This window comes from Centroberyx gerrardi, chromosome 7, assembly GCF_048128805.1.
Source record: "Centroberyx gerrardi isolate f3 chromosome 7, fCenGer3.hap1.cur.20231027, whole genome shotgun sequence".
Taxonomy (NCBI): Eukaryota; Metazoa; Chordata; class Actinopteri; order Beryciformes; family Berycidae; genus Centroberyx; species Centroberyx gerrardi.
This window is the reverse complement of record NC_136003.1, coordinates 29422405-29439105: the sequence shown is the minus strand read 5'-3', so window position 1 is coordinate 29439105 and position 16701 is coordinate 29422405. Positions and strand designations below refer to the sequence as shown.

At 41.6% G+C, this 16701-nt stretch overlaps 1 protein-coding gene across 1 annotated transcript; it reads left to right on the top strand.

Moving 5' to 3' along the window:
• Positions 1-1091: 1091 nt before the first annotated feature.
• Positions 1092-7242, top strand: LOC139933133 (uncharacterized). The gene is made up of 4 exons (XM_071927209.2): positions 1092-1218; positions 3700-3834; positions 4262-4391; positions 6563-7242. The coding sequence occupies exons 2-4, from the start codon at positions 3714-3716 to the stop codon at positions 6798-6800; spliced, it is 489 nt and encodes a 162-aa protein (XP_071783310.2). The 5' UTR covers positions 1092-1218; positions 3700-3713; the 3' UTR covers positions 6801-7242.
• The last annotated feature ends 9459 nt before the right edge of the window (positions 7243-16701 follow it).

Here is a 16701-nt window from a genome sequence, read left to right as displayed (position 1 = left end):
CATTTGCTGTTTTGGCTTGAGAACGAGGCTTTTTAGCCTTCAGCAGCTGTTGAGACGCCGGTCGCTCACTCGTGGCACGCTCCTCCATCAGAGAGCATTTCAAAAAGTCAGTAGGTATGTGTGTGGCTGGGTGGAGGCTCCACTGGGTGGGGCGCTTTGTTCCAAAACAGAGTAATGGACAGAAAGTGAGTTCTGAAAGCCAAAAATCTCAGCACCTGGTCAAGTAATCACTGAGTCACTGGTATTTATCATTAACACTATAAAACCCTGCAGATATGTTATGAAAGAAAAATCTGACTTAATGCCTCTTTAAGGAGTAAATAAATAAGAAATAAAAGTAAATAAGAGGATAAAAAAATGCATTTCCCTTATTCTCTTAAAGCCAAAAATGCTTGGTAGTTGCAGTAGCTAACTTTCTTTCTTTCTTTCTTTCTTTCTTTCTTTCTTTTTCTTTCTTCTTTTCTTTAATTCTGTCACATTCTGTTCACCTATGTGGGACTTTTTGAGTTTTTAAGGTGGTTTTATTGTCTTTCTCTTGTGTTTTGCTGTGAGATGTGAAGTCTTTCTTTCTTTCTTTCTTTCTTTCTTTCTTTCTTTCTTTCATTCTGTCACATTCTGTTCACACATAAGACAGCAGCACAAGCAGAGACTGGTAAATCCGCCAATGATCTCATTTTTGAAGGATCCAGCATGTGACTTCATCCAAGGGCCATAGAAATGAACAACACACACACACACACACACACACACACACACACACACACACACACACACACTCACACACACACACACACACACACACTGCACCTTTGCCCCCATCATTATGGGGATGCTGTGGTTAGTACAGTATGGTTTGGGTTAGAGGCAAAGCTCCAGTACCTTGGTTTTATCTGTTTTGACCACTGTGTGTGTGTGTGTGTATGTGTGTGTGTGTGTGTGTGTGTGTGTGTGTGTGTGTGTGTGTGTGTGTGTGTGTGTTGAAAATGAGACTGTGAGTGTTCTGTGTGTGCATGTGCATGCATGCTTGTGTGCAGAGTGGGTATGTGTGTTCTCTCTCTTTCTCTCTCTGTCTCTCTCTCTCTCACTCTCTCTCTCTCTCTCTCTCACTCTCTCTCTCTCGCTGCACTCTTTGCTGTCGCTGGCTGTGATATACGGACTGTTGGGAAGCCTTGCAGTACAGGAGCTGCAGAACAACAGGTATCCACCATCATTAAGCAGGTATGTGCAGAAAAGGGATTTTATATTTGCAATATTGGCCAATTAATTAATTATTTTTAGTCTTATAACTCAGGCAAGGCAGGGCGAGCTGCACTGTTTCAGCTCACTGGTGTTACAAAAGGTACCTTATATTGAACTTTATTGAAGGATAAACTCCTTGAGATGAATCATCTCGTTTTCAAAGGGGTCCTTGAAACACAAATACATACATACTACAATACAACAAAAAGAAAGACCTTAAGGGAACACTTAGAAATTAAGGGGTTTCTGCTTATCTATGATGGAGTAAAGATTGCATTATAATTTTGTGATTAAATGAAAAGTTTCAGCCTGAGAAATTGTTTTGCTTTGAATCTCTGAATTTAAATTGACAAGTATTTAATTTTCTTAAGCATGAACTTGTGAAAAATCTTTGAAGACAAATGAATAAGGGCTTTGGAAATTACACCTTATGCATGGGTCACAACTTTTGAACTTAGTTTTATTTGGATGGAAACAAAAACAAATGGACAAAGTTGAAAGCGGTTATGTAATAAAAAACTGAAATAGCTGAAATGAAAATAAATTTTTCTAAAAACTCAAGCCCCCAAAGTACAGAACATGTAATTTTGCAACACCACACGCTGTATTCACACTGTGTAAAGGCAGGAGCGATGCATGCCTGAGATGAAGTTGAGCGGCTTTGTCTCTTAATGATGAGCAGGAATTTGAATAAGGCTTCTGATGCGTAAATATTCAGTGGCTCCAGGTAATTCTGTAATTCTTCAAGTGGCTCCTCTGACCGGAGGGACAGTATTATTTCATGGTTGCCAGATTGCGCTGGGTGAGAGCTGATGAGATGTCGGTTGCTTATGAAAATCAGCAAGCGTTCAGATGAGGCCTGCAGCTACAAGCCTGCAGAGAGAGAGAGGGAAGAGGGAGAAAATGACAAATTGGCTGAGGGGAAAAAGCACTTGTGCAATCTCATTCTCTCATTCTTTCTGACTTTGTGTGTGTGTATGTGTCTTTGCGTTCAAGGACGTGTGTTTGAGTGTGTGTAGGCAGGCGGACATGTGTGTTTAAAGGAATACACCAAGTTTTTGGGAGATTGTCCCGTTGGTTAAGTGATGAGAACAAAGACACCAAAATCATCCATGTGTCCCCGGTAGATCATTGGCTCCGGCGCTCCATGCTAACACTTAAGCAGCATAAATTATGTTGAAGGCAGCTAGCATTATCCAAATGAAGCAGACTGACCGTTTATAAAAGTTGTTCGCATTTTTTTTTTTACTATATTTCTTGTAGATTCATAAAATAAAAAAATGACATATCACTAACTCAGTATGATGTAGCTGATGTAGCCAGGTTTAGTTTTGGAACTATTTTTATACTCACTTCCTGAAAGTAGTCCCTGCTAGTTCAAAACATTGTTATTTTTGTATCATATTTTACCAATCTACATGCACACCGTACATCATTTTAAAGTAGTTACCATTTAGCGTTAGAGCTGCTAAAAGTTCTCATTTTCTCACTTTTGAGATGATGCTAGTCGCCTACTATGCTAAAGTGTTAGCATGGAGTAATGGAGCCAACGATCTACCAGGGACACATGGATGATTTTGGTGTCCGTATGTCCTCAACACTTAACAGGGAAACAACAGGACAATCGCCCAAAAACTTGGTGTGTGTGTGTGTGTGTGTGGGTGTCTATCACTGAGAGGAGCGGCGAGGGGCTGAGGTAGTTTGTACTCGGCGTGTCTCTGCAGCTCTCCTCCCAGTTTTCCAAGTGACTGTCAGATCAGTTTTCTCTATCAGCTCGCTGACTGATGCTTGGACTCGTTCCTTCAGCTGCAGGAACCGAGAGTTCAGCCTCAGGGCTTCGCCTGTTCCACCCACAAACACGCATGGAAGAACAAGGAGTTTGTACCCGAACAAGAGCCAAGAAAGTTAGATTTCCTTTTCCCCCCCAGTTTATTGGGATTGATAGCCGCAGTGGAGCCAAAGGGAAAGGCCCAGTATATAAGCCCCGCCCCATGCTGCCTCAGTATAGAAAAATGCAAGGACTACAACATTGGCGAGGCTCAGGGCTAAAATCTGTGTGCATGTGACTGCATTCGCTAGGACAAAATAGATTACTGAAAATATTCACAGTATTTATAGTCTGATTAGGGATTATGTTTTGGATTGAATCCACAGACAGTCATTATTTTGTGCTGACATTCACCATCTTTGAATTTGATCATTTTCATGCCAAAAAATTCCTAAAAAAATTCTTGTCAGGGTGGAAAAGCCTCTGAAACATGGGACACTAAAACTCTCCATTGAAACCCAGGATATTAATATGACTATAATACTAATATTAACACTAATACTAATATTAACACCACTACTAGTACTAGTACTACTACAACTACTACTGCTAACAACCAAGCTGTGATTTCAGGTAAAACTTTAGTGCTGATGAATCATTGTTAATAACTTGTTAATAACTTTGTCCCATAGGTGCTGGTCCAGTCATGACCCCCAAACTGAGCGTGCTGCTGTTACTGGCTGTCACCGTGGTAACGGTGCTGGCCCAGAGGCGACGCCCGACGTCGACTTCGACTTCCACGGACGAGTGGAACTACAGGGATGGCTGTGAGCTCCAGATTTCCCTCTCTGTTTACTCTGGGTCAAAGGTCAAGTTCAGGGCTCATCATGATGATGTAAAGCTAGAGGTGAAAGATCACGCTGCAACTACGCTTGTTGTTGTTTTTTTTTATTTTACTGAAGCTTTATTCAACCAGGTTTGTCCCTCTGAGATGAATTTTAAATCATCAGGTTAAACTCACCAGGAGAGGCCAGCGCTTTCATTTTGCAGGAAATTAGAGCAGAATACATGAATTCCCTTTTGCCTAAATTAGTTCTGACCTTAGGGACTTCACATTGTGCCCTATGTCACCAGATCAAATACTCACAAACTATCAGTGGTGTGTGAAGACGGATGGGTGCAGCGCCGTCCATTTGAACCAAATTCTAACCTCATTCTTTTATTGTAACTGTGACTTCACCCTTTCTGTCCCAGCGGAGAAAGTGAGCATGCGGGGCGTAGCCAACCTGACTCAGGTCCTGGACAACTGGAGGTTCGACATCCTGAGCCAGATGAGAGGACTGCTGCAGAACGACCACCAGTCTCTCCTGCCTGACTACGCCAGGTACGGAGGGAGAGAGAGAGAGGGGCGAGCGAGGGACGAATGAACCGAGATACTGTAGGCGGAGGTGGTAGAAGAACACAAACTCCTTACTCAAGTCAAAGTGCAAACACTCATCTAAAAGTACACTCTGGTAAAAGTTGAAGAACCATTTCAAATCCTTTACTCAAGTCCAAGTATAAAAGTACATGGTCTTAAATTTACTTAAAGTATAAAAGTAAAAGTAGTCCTGTAAAAAAAGGCATTTCTAATGAATTTAACTGGTTCTCTGTTGCAAGAGTCCGCAGCTCAAATCACTAACGTTAATTCTAGCAGCTGAATTCACGAACGTTAATTCTCTGCTCTCTTGTTGCTTCTCTCTCTGTCCCTTTCCCTCCTTTTTGGTGTTGCTTTGGTGAACAAGCAGCCAATCGCATTTGGCTCTTGATCAGCTGCTTCGGGGATGGAAGCTGTCTGATACAGAAAAAAAATAAAAAAAATAAAATAAATAAATCAGTTGATGATTTCCAGAGAGTAATGAGTCTGTTGAAAATATAGTGAGTAGAAAGTGTAGATTTTTCTTTTGAAATGTAGTGAGTAAAAGTAAAAAGTCTTAAGTGAAAGAACAACTCAAGTAAAGTATAGATACTTGAAATTCTTACTTCCCACTCTGACTGTAGGGAGAGAGAGAGAGAGAGAGAGAGAGAGAGAGAGAGAGAGAGAGAGAGAGATTTGGGTTGAGTGTGACTTTAGTTTGATATAAACCAGCCCCAGGCCTCGGTTTACCCTCTTCTTCCACACAAATGATAGAGCACACGTCTCCATCCCTCTGTGTGTTTTGAATGAACAGGTTCACTGAGAGTGTCCCGCCCGGCGAGGGACAAAACAGTCTGGGTGTCGAGAATCCCCGCAGGAATTTGGTTTTCCCTTGAGGCTGAAAATAAGGACAGGAGTTTGTTGGGAACACTGTGCGGCCGGCGCTGTCATCAGGCTGCGGCTCAAACTGCAATTTGAACGTCAAAATAGAAACGTGCCATTATGCAATGTGAGAAAAAAAAGTTTTCCACAAGGAAATGGGCTGTTTCCTGCCTCTTTGCTCATGGTCTGGAGCAGCAGCCGTCATTATGGGCCAATAGTTAAATAAATACCACTGTAGAGCTATATTTGAGGAAGTCTCTCTCTCCCTTGTTTACTTTTCAGTTTATTCGTTTGGCCTCTGCGCTATTCAACTTCTCATCCTCAGACTTCTTTTTCTCTTTTTCATTTTCTCTCATTTTACGTCTTTTGCCATTCCAGTCTTTCTGTGTGTCTCTGCTTTATAGTAGGTCTGCGCTTTTTTAAAGAATAGCTGTAAGTTATAATGAAAAACATCCATCATGTTTTAAATTTTGAACATGATTGATGTCCAACATTAACGTGCATTTATGAGCAACTTTGTATTTTTGCAGAGATTCACAGATTTTTGCTCCTCTGGTGGTCAAAACCCCCATTTGGTAGATGTGGGATAGACCAGCGTACTGAGCTGATATTGGTGTTTTATGAAAAAATTAATATGATGGATATGGTGCAGTTTGATTGATTACACATAGTATATTGTATAAGTGATCAGTATTTTACTGGTTGTATATAGATAGACCTTAACCGGAACTGATTCTAATGAGACATTTTGATCAGATGGAACACAAGTATGCATGGATATAGTTTTCTTCTTCTTCTTCTTATTATTATTATTATTATTATTGGTAGTAGGCTAGTAGTAGTTGTTCTATACCAGGTTTCAGTGGAGACTTTCAGTGTCCCATGATGGTCTGAATGCTGTTTCAGAGACTTTTCCACCCTGACAACAATACAATTCTGAGGGAAACACTGAATACTTATCATTTTTTGCCATGAAAACAGTCATATTTACAGACATTGAATATCAGCACAAAATATCGGCTATCGATGAGTTCAATCCAAAAACATTGGTATTGGTATCAGCCTTCAAAAACCCCATCGGTCGAACTCTACAGCTAACCAGTCTCCTCCCATCCATCCCAACTCCCTTTGACCGGCTGCCAAACTACACTGAAACTAATCTTTTAAACAGCAGAGGGACGCACATGAACTAAAGCTTAACCAATCAACTACCTGCTCTCTCTCTCTCTCTCTCTCTCCCCCTCTCTCTCTCTCTCTCCCTCTCCCCCCCCCCTCAGGATCCAGCCTCTGTCGGAGGCCTTGGACGACCTGTACAAGGAGTTCAACGCCCTCAAGGCTCACCTGGGCGACCTGACCGAGAAGTTCGCCGCCATCGAAACTTTCATCGACGAGGTCAAGACCGAGCGGGCCGCCAACGCCGGCCCGGCCCCCGGCCCGGCCCCGGCCCCCGGCCCAGCCCCGGCCCCCGGCCCCGCCAGGAGGAGAATGGTGAAGAAGAAGGCCACTAACGTCTAAACAGCCATGTTCCCTTCCTGCCTGCCACTTGTTTCCTCCCTCAGCCCTGTAACAGCTGTCCTATATAGTCTCAGTCTAGCTAATCCTTCTTTAATTCCATTTTTATCATGTTATACGATGTCTAATGTGTGGTATTTACTCCCAAAATTGAGCTTGGTTTGGGCCGCAACACTATGACTCTTGGGATTTGCATTTGAAACAGTTTTCAATAGTTTTCAACTTGATTTGAGATTGATATTTCTTGATATTTCCAGGCAGATTCAACCACCCATACTGAATTATATTTTAGTCTGGCCTGCTTGCCTGTAGAGAGAGATCCATAAAAACAGAAAAGTACTTGTTCCCTATTCCCTCTGATGCTTGGTGGACAAACATGCTTGGTGTTCAGGTTTCCCGCTGCATTGAATAATCTCCAAATAAACTCATTTGTTGCATCCATTCATTCCAGCTGTTCTGTTTCTTCAGAAAAAGTGTTGCTCTGAACTCCTCAGCAGCACTGCAGACGGCTCATGATTTCAACATGTTCCCACACAGCAGCATCAACTCCCTTGGATTCAGACCAATTTGGCTCTCGCCTCATAGAGATGAACTGGGTTTTTATTCTTCTCCTTCTATTCTTCTCCTTCTCCATGATAGTGAAGGCAGGGGAACTTGCAAACTGTTTAATTGAAAATCGTTCAGTCAGTTTGGTCCACTTCTGATATGATGATATGAGTTTTAGTGTCCCATGATGGTCTAAATTCAGAGGCTTAGAATAAAAATCTGGGGGAAAAAGTGAATACTTGTAATTGTTTGGCACGAAAATGATCAAATTTAAAGATATTGATAATTAACAATATTGGTATCGGCCTTCAAACTCTGGATCAAGTGCATCAACATGAACTCTATCAGTGGAGCTTGCCTCTGATTGGCTATAACAGCTGTCAATAACATTTGAATGCTCTTGCTATGTGCTCATCGCTGCCCAGCTCTTTGACTGAGGAGGTGCAGTGACATGTAAACTCCTCTAGGGGGACACACACTCATGCACCAGGCTGCCGAGAGCTGTGGGAGCACAGGACAGAGCTACAGGAGATAACTGATAACCTATTGATCACTGAGAGCTTGATAGCAATAATTTCGAAGCAGAGTTACAAAGTGCTTTACAGAAGAAAAGATAAAACGGGTGCAATGATTAAGAAGGAACGTAAAAGAGTAAAATATACAAAACAGACATTCATAAAAGCATTCAAGTCAAATGATAAAACAGTAGCAGAACAGATGACAAAAGAAACAGATGATAAAAGAGTAACAGAAAGCAGTAATAAAAACATCAAAACAGTTAAGACAATCAGAAAAGTGAGTCTTTAAAAGTGCTTTAAAGGACTTGAGCTGTTTGGAGGATTATATACATGCCGAATTCACCAGAACACCCTACCGATTAGAAATAAAGTCTCAAATTATATTTTCTTATATGTTTTTTTTGCCTATAAGCAAGGCAAAACAAATTGCCAAATATTTGAATGGACCTTGGTGTGGTAGGAGGGCCTTCAAACAACAACAACAACAACAACAACAACAACACACAGCCTCGGCCCGCTCCTGTGTTTCTGAATGCAGAAATCTCCGCAGTCATATTACTAGTCATATTATGCTTCAGTAAAGCAGAAATATTACACATTTAACCTTTAAAATCTATTGCAAATGAGGCCGGGATAGGAGTGATGTGAGGAAGACAGCTGATGTGTGTCACTCTCTCTTCTTTACTGTCTCTTTCACCAGTGAGATCTCTGTCTGCTCTCCTCATGAACAATCAGCTTTCCAAAACTGCTCTCTGCCTCAGCTGGGTTCCTACCACAGACTGTAAAAAAAAAAGAAACAAAAAAAGAATTCATACCAGTACATTTGTATTCTAGTCATTCAGCCGACGCTCTTATCCAGAGCGACTTGGAACGACGGAGCAGGTGAGGCTGCAGTGTCTTGATCAAGAACACTTCAACGGGGCGTCCTGTCCATTATGGGACGATCCGTCTAACCAGCAGGCCGTCCTGCCAGCCTCCGCAGTGCATCAGTGTTATGGTTATATGGGACAAAAGTGGAGTGAGGGAATGATAAATTCAGTTGATGGCAACAGGGAAAAGGACAAGGAAAGACAGTAAGCTGCAGTTTGAGTGACAGCAGTACAGAACTTTTTGCCATGGTATCTGGGTCAAGGGTTCGTCCGATATATGGGGCTGATATTGGCCTTTTAGTAAAAATCAGATATCGGCCAGTCAGTGTCGTCCTCCTCTGATATCATGGAATTGATGCAGTTTGATTGATTACATATTTATTGTAGAAATAAGTTAGTTTTAGTGTCTGGATGCTGTTTCAGAGACTTTTCCACTGAATGAAGGGTAAAATTCTCGGGGAAACACCGAATACTTTTAACTGATTTTTAAGAATGTTTTGGCACAAACATGATCTACTTTAAAGATTTTGAGGTAACACTTTACAATAAGGGTACCACTAAGTTAAGGGTTAGTTAATGCTTAATAAGGGTTAGTTAATGCTAATCTTAATTAACCGTTAACTAATGTGTAATTTACTAATGGTGTTCATGTTAACTAAGGTATTCATTTATACATTATTTAATAGTTTATAAAGATGACTATTAAATAATGTATAAATGAATACCTTAGTTAACATGAACACCATTAGTAAATGATTACGACACATTAGTTAACTGTTAATTAAGGGTTAGTTAATGCTTATTAAGCATTAACTAACCCTTAATTAATGTACCCTTATTGTAAAGTGTTACCGGTTTGGAATATTGTTACCGGTTTGGAATATAGTATAAATCGGCTCCTTCAATAACAAAATATGAGTATCGGTACTGAACCCCCCTATCAGTCAAACCCTATGTGGGTCTGACACTCGGAGCTGTGACCCAGTTTGTATTACATCACACCACTGAGCGAAACATAAGTAATCCCGTATACTGTAACAGGGCTGTGTAATCTGTCCCTGCACTCAATCCTGACACACTGCAGGTGATCTGTGACGAGCGCACAGGCAGGGCTGATAATATTATATAAAACAGGGCGATAGTAGTAAACACTTCACTTGTGAGGCTTTACAAGCAGATCATAGGCATCATTAGAAGCATAAATACACTAACAATAATTACAATGCAATACACTAATAATAATAATTACAGTAATTAGCAGACGAAAATCAGAAAATTACATTCAATTGAACATCATGTCATTATCTCACAGTTGCCCCATTAGGCATTCAACCCCATCAATGTTTTGCACATTATGTTTATTATCTCATACTCACATTATAATTATTATAATGCGTGCATAATGCTTATTAAGCCTTATGAGTTGTTTTAACAATCTATTAGAGATTCATATCAACACATATTAATAAGATCGCTGCCAGTCTTTTTATCTTTTATCTCCTCTTAAACACTTTAAACACTGCACTACAAACATTGCACTAATCAGATTTTTGCATCATGATAATACATCAATTATTTCTAATTAGACATATTTAATGCTAATTGAATGAGAGTCATGGGGCAACCATAATATGCTTCGAATCATTCTTCTCACAACATTCTATCGTTGATTTTGGCTGATTGAAGCTGACCAGACATAATGAAACATGTCAGGGTTTCCTCCCTAAATCTGATTTCACAGATGATTTTCTTGATGTTTGTGTAGCAAATACCAAACAACCCAGCCATGAATTCCAGATTCTCTTGGTTCACTGACAACTGTGAGGCTACAGAACAACCTGAATATTAAAAAAGCAGAGCAATAATCATTTAAAATTAGTCGGAGAGTGGAAACAAAATTCAAACCTGGGACTCACTCTCATGCCATCATTCCTCCCTCACTGCCTTACTGAGCGCTCCATGTTGGGATGCAGCGGCCGTAGCCGCAGCACCTCAGCTGTCCTCACACTGTTACAGCCATTTGGATCAATAACACATTTCATGCTTTCTGGTGGCAGCGACATCCTGGACTGGCAATGACATCAAGAAAGAAGAACAGCTCTAGTTTCAAAACTTTTCTGTCTTGCATTGTTGAGCATCCTGCTGAGAGACTTGTGGCGATGAAGGATTACTCTCCAACTGCAGCTGATTAAACTCATTTTCTTTTTCCACACAGAAACCATGAAAACATATTGTCCTCTTTCTCTCCTTGTTCTCCGCGATGCTATTAACACCGCTGACCTCTGACCCTCTCTCTGAAAGCCGGTCGTATGTCACTGTATGTCACAAATCTCGACCAATCAGCTGCGGCTATTGATTTTACGGTCCGTCACTCAAGGCCTCTTGGTCCGGAGGTCAATGGGAGGTGTGCCACCTCTATCTAGAAAACTGCCCTCCGCTTAATTCAACCATGGCCACAGGTCTTAACTCAACCCTATTGCTTTCACCTTGAGTCAACTGCTGGAACGAGCTGGTAAATGATGTTCTTAACCGCAGATTTGGAGTCATTTTCACGACTTATCACCTGACGCTGTAGAACCGTGTTACTCAGCCTCTGCTGGGTCTCAGGGACCAACAAACGGTTGTTTTCAGCCGTTGTGAGGGAACAGCTGCACTAATACTGACACTAACACATAAACACAAAGCAACAGTAGTCATTTTGTTCTCTATCAATGTTGCAAGCAACCTTTTGGGCCGATCGGTAACAAGTTAGACAATCGTGAAAATGGTCAAAGTTTTAAGTCTGTTATGTAACATTGCAAATGCGTTTTGGAGGAACATTTGCATTGTCTGCTAGTCTCCTCTTTCTGGCATTTGTGTCGCAACATATTGGTTGATTGTACAAATGATGCAGACACCACTTGGTCCTTAGAGGGGAAAACTGGTTTTCCAGAAACTCCAAATGGTGGAAAATCTAATATGTCAAATATTGATGGTCCTAGAGGCAAAGTTTGTAGATCAAGGATAGCTGGATATCGGAAATCACAGATAAACTCTTATGTAAAGCACTTTGATTTGCTTTTCTTTTACATGTTTTATCTATATTTTATCTTTCTTTCTTTCTTTTTTTGTTTAATATGTCATTTTATTGAGTTGATCATTGTGAAGTGTTGGCTCTTTCTTTCTTTCTTTCATTCTTTGATTCTTTCTTAATGTCATTTTACTAGACAAATTACTGGTACTGGTACTTACTGATAATTTTGCAAGAAAATTTGGCTTCTGCTTGTAATTGTTTTAATCCATTTATTTTATGTAAAGCACTTTGAGTATGAATGGTGCTATAAAAATAAATTAAAACTTGTGGTGCGGAAGATAAGACTTAAAATTCTTAATTTTGACCTGTAATTTTGACCTCTAGGGCCAATCAGTGTAATTTTGAAAATGCCTTAACTCTGCACTGAGATGCACCAATCCCCCAAGTTTCGTGAAAATCCAGTCACATCTGAGATATCGACAGACAGACGACCGAACCAATGACCGGACGGAGGCTAATCCATAGTCCCAGCAATGAAAGCTAACGGTCCATTTCCTCAGCAGAGCTCTGACATCACGCCCCATCATGTGTTCATACGTCTTCAGGCTGAGGGTACAGGAAGTGCTTGTTAAGGACTCTCCGACGCCGAAGCGATGATGCACCGCCGGCTGTAAAACACAGCCTGCTTTCAGTCAAAGCGTGCGTCTCGTACCCGCTCCGAACATAAAGCCTTTCTGGTCGGAACAGGATGATTGCATCATTTCTCCCCACCGACGTGTCCTCACAGAGCAGTTTGCATTTCCTGGATTCAAGAGCGGGGCCCCGTGTCCATTAAAGTAAACAAGAGTTTATTGGATAAAGCTCGACGGTGAGTATTTTCTCGACAGCTCGCGGTATGACTCAACAGGAAAAAAACACACCTGGTGAAAGATGAGAGTGAACTTTCATAAACTCCAGTGGGAGAACATTGCATCGGAGGTCGATTTGTCAGCCGTGATGAGCGTATAGTCCTCGGTGTGCAGTGGGATGTAATGGTCTAGACAGAGATCTCAACCTTTTTTTTCCAGTGGAATTTTTTTTTGGGGGGGGTTTGGTGTTTCTGAAATGTTCAATTCATGCAACTTCTTACATGAATAAATTACCGACAGCGAGGGCATTAGCTCGCTCCTCTTCTGCTCTCTGCTTCTGTCTCTCCATCCCGTCCTCTGTGTTCGACTCCGGGACGTTTTGATACACTTCACCTCGATGCCTTCTCCGTCTGATCCCTACAGGGAGAGGAACACAGATAGAGAGAGAGAGTAGAGTGACAGTGTGAGAAGAGAGTGGAGGATGACGCTGTTGGCTCGCGTTTCGACCGCATTTAAACCAGCGGGTAAATCTGCAGTGTTCCCTGGGGGGACGCGATGAGCCCCCCCTCCCCATCAACCATAAGATCTTAATCTGCGGGATGTTGGAAGACGCCTTACAACAGTTTGCCGAGCCAACAGGCCACAATCTCCCCACGCTGACTTAAAGTGACGTCTCTGCTCTCTCCTGCAGCCTGGAGCCTGTGGCATGCAGTAACCCAGCAGGGCCAAACGCAGCCCAAAGGGAAGATGTGCGGTGCTTTTCTATGTCTATACATTTTGATCTATTACTCACTTCTATTTATCTCTTGTTACTGTAACTGAGTATCTCGTTGAGTATTTTTTGTAGTCAGGAATTTTACTTAAGTATGTTTTGACATATATACTTGTATTTTACCTAACTACATTTTAAATTGCATCTGTTAAATTTTGTCTCCATCAGAAAAGTATGGTGGCCGAAGGGTGCAAACGCACTAGAATGGCGCAAAGCAATTGCTTTAGGAGAAACACGCTGCAAATTAAAAAACGCATACGAAAACCCAAAGCAAATACATCAGCAGGAAACGCGCTGCAAATTCAGAAATGACGCAAAGTCAAAAACACACGCAAACCACAAAAAAAAGCAACAGAAAAGCGCTGCATGTCAACACAACGGAAACTCTCCAGGCCTCCAGGGGAGTGCAAAGTGGAAGAGTGATTTTTGAAACAAGAGAGAGAGAGAGAGAGAGAGAGAGAGGCTGTGTTTGTTTTGGAAGTGGGAATAAGAAATATCGAAAAAAGAGACAACATACAAAGGTAAAAAAAAAATTATATTTGGCCAGCTAACGATGGCTACATTGATTTGTTGCTCATTTATTTGTGGACCAGTAAGTCCAAATAAAAAAAGAATATTTACCTCTCTTTACCACACTACTGCCTGTTTGTAGTCATGCCTCCTTCAGGCTGGGAACACGTAATTCTCTCACTTTTCTTATTTGAGGAGGTGCGACCAAATGTGAGGGATTTGAACCGTCCCCATCTCAGGCAGTTGTACTTAGTTAGTACTTGGCTTAATATAAGGTAAGAGTGAGACTTAACATCCAAGCTGACTGAGTGTTAATTTGATTTAATCACAAGTTCTTTTGAAAGAGGAGATAGACTCTACGCAGAACTTTGCTCAGAAATCGTGCGTCAGATAGGTTTGAAACAGGCTGCAGCAGAACTGTCTCCTCTGACGCTGAGCAGCTGAAAGCAGTCGGGCCCGGAGGTGAAATTAAGTCAGTGCTGTCTGGTGCAGCAGACAGGACTGACGTCTTGACAGCTGTAAACCTGTCAGCCATTCTTTTATTTAACCTTCATTTAATCAGGTTAGCCCCATTGAGATCCAGGATGGCTTTTTTTATTTTCCAGTATTCTGCTGTCATTTGCTGCAACTTTTGAGGCAGCAGCCGAACGAGTTCAAAGGCAGGAGTCGGGCTCGTTTGCATTCATTGCAGTCGGCGCACAAAATGTCTCACCGAAGTCTCAGCGAGTCACAGCCTCTCCTGCTGCACCATCAGCTCAGCTATTATGAAACACACCACTCCATCCACACTGACTATCCATCATCCCATTATCTTCCGCCACACGAATTTGCTATCAAAATCTACACTAGGTAAACTATTGAGAAGATTGAGATTTGTGTGCATGGACGCATTTTTATATGAGAAGAAAGGAGAAAAAAGAGAGGTGTGTGTGAGTGCAGACCAGACACAACCCATCAGTGTGTAAAAAGATGTCTATAATAAGAAGTATAAGAAGTCTATAATTCTAGAAGAATCTACCATAACTTTACCTGCTGATGAGGCTCTACTGTATCAGCAAACTTCCTAATCTTATTATTTATTGATCCAGTTGTTCATACATGAAAGACACACAAAAAGTTGCAGTGCAATGGTCATGCATTGTAAAAACAAACTATATGGCTTTTTGAAGGCTGATATTTTGTGCCAATATTGAATATTTTTAAATATGACAATTTTTGCACCTAAAACTAAAAAAAGTCCAAGTATTCACTGTCTCCCCCAGAGTTTTATTCTCATCAGGGTGGAAAAGCCTCTGAAACAGCATTTTGACTGAACTTGTGGGAATGATGCATCTTAGTGTTCATGCATTTGATTGGCCACTGCAGAAAAAAATAGACATGGTGCAACAGTTTTGTTAAAAACAGTTTTAAGATGATTGGACAGACAGTCATTGATTTATGGCCAAATATGTAATATGCCATGCCGTTTTTGGCATTTGTGCCCCCCTCCCCCTCCGTGTTAGGGGAAAATAATTTCAAGATGGTAGAAAGTTCATTATGGCGGATGTGATATGGTCAAAGATGCAAAGGTGTAGAGTGAGAAGACCAAGTTTCTTGTCAATCAGACTCACGGTGTAGCAGTTATGGCCTTCCAAAGTTACAAATTTTGTCTCTTTAATCACAGCGCCCCCATCAGGCCAATCAGTGTCATTTTTAAAACACCAGAACACAGCGATGTGTAATCCCTCCAAGTTTCATCAAAATCAGCCCGGTGGTGTCTGAAAAATCACATTTAAGTTACAACATTGGACCTTTAATTAAAGCGCCAGCATCAGGCCAATCAGTTTAGTTTTGTAAATGCTGGAACAGAGCGCCAACAGTCTTCCAAGTTTTGTCAAAATCAGAGCAGTAATGTCTGAGACGTTTGACAGATGGACGGACACGGCTCCATACATACTCCCTCCCCCACAAACAATATAATAATAAAAGGAATCAATATTGTGGTCTAATCCTACTCTTCACTACCAGCTTGGTGTGTGTTTAGTTATTACAGATATTTGTGTAGCAACAGACAACTTGGCTAGACGTGCGGTGGAGCACGGTGTCTCCGTGTGTTTGAAAGATGCCAGAGAAATGACTGCAGGCTGCTGGTCAGAGTCAGAAACAAAACTCTACTTCAGCATGAGGACGAACTTCATGGCGCCAAGAGATCTGCCGCCGTGGTTCTTCCTGCGATCGGGAGACTTGCTGAGGGGAAGTGGCGTTTCGCTGAAGGATCATCAAGGTTAATTTCTGCTGCTGGTTTCAAACAGTTGGAATGATGCTGTGTCTCAGCTCCGGTGTTTTTTCGGGGAGGTTTCTGTCATTTCCCAATTACGCCGCTGACGGTTGAGCCAAAACATTCAGCCTTCGTGTTTCTTTTTCTCTCCTCTTCCTCTCTCTCATGCACACAGACCGAGGCAGGGAGGTTGAAACAAGGCAGGCAGAGTAATCCCTCCTCCATCTCCCTGTTATGGCTTCTAATCCAAGTCCCAGATGCCCCGGGCTCCTTGGCCAGCTACGTGTGTGTGTATGTGTCAGTGTGTGTGTGTGTGTGTGTGTGTGTGTGTGTTGGTTAGGTTGCTAGCTGAGCACACAAACAAAGGGATTTTGCTTGGAACCGAGAAGAAAACAGCTGGAATCACAGAACATCTTGTTAATTTGTTTGGAGACTCAGAAGACTCACCGGCAGCAGGAGGGTGTCAAACATGCAAACTGATAACTTTCATGTGAAATTTGCAAAAGCGTGGAGTCAATAAGATAAAACGAGATTAGATGAGATCAATCGTTAATGATCTCCGTGGAGAAGT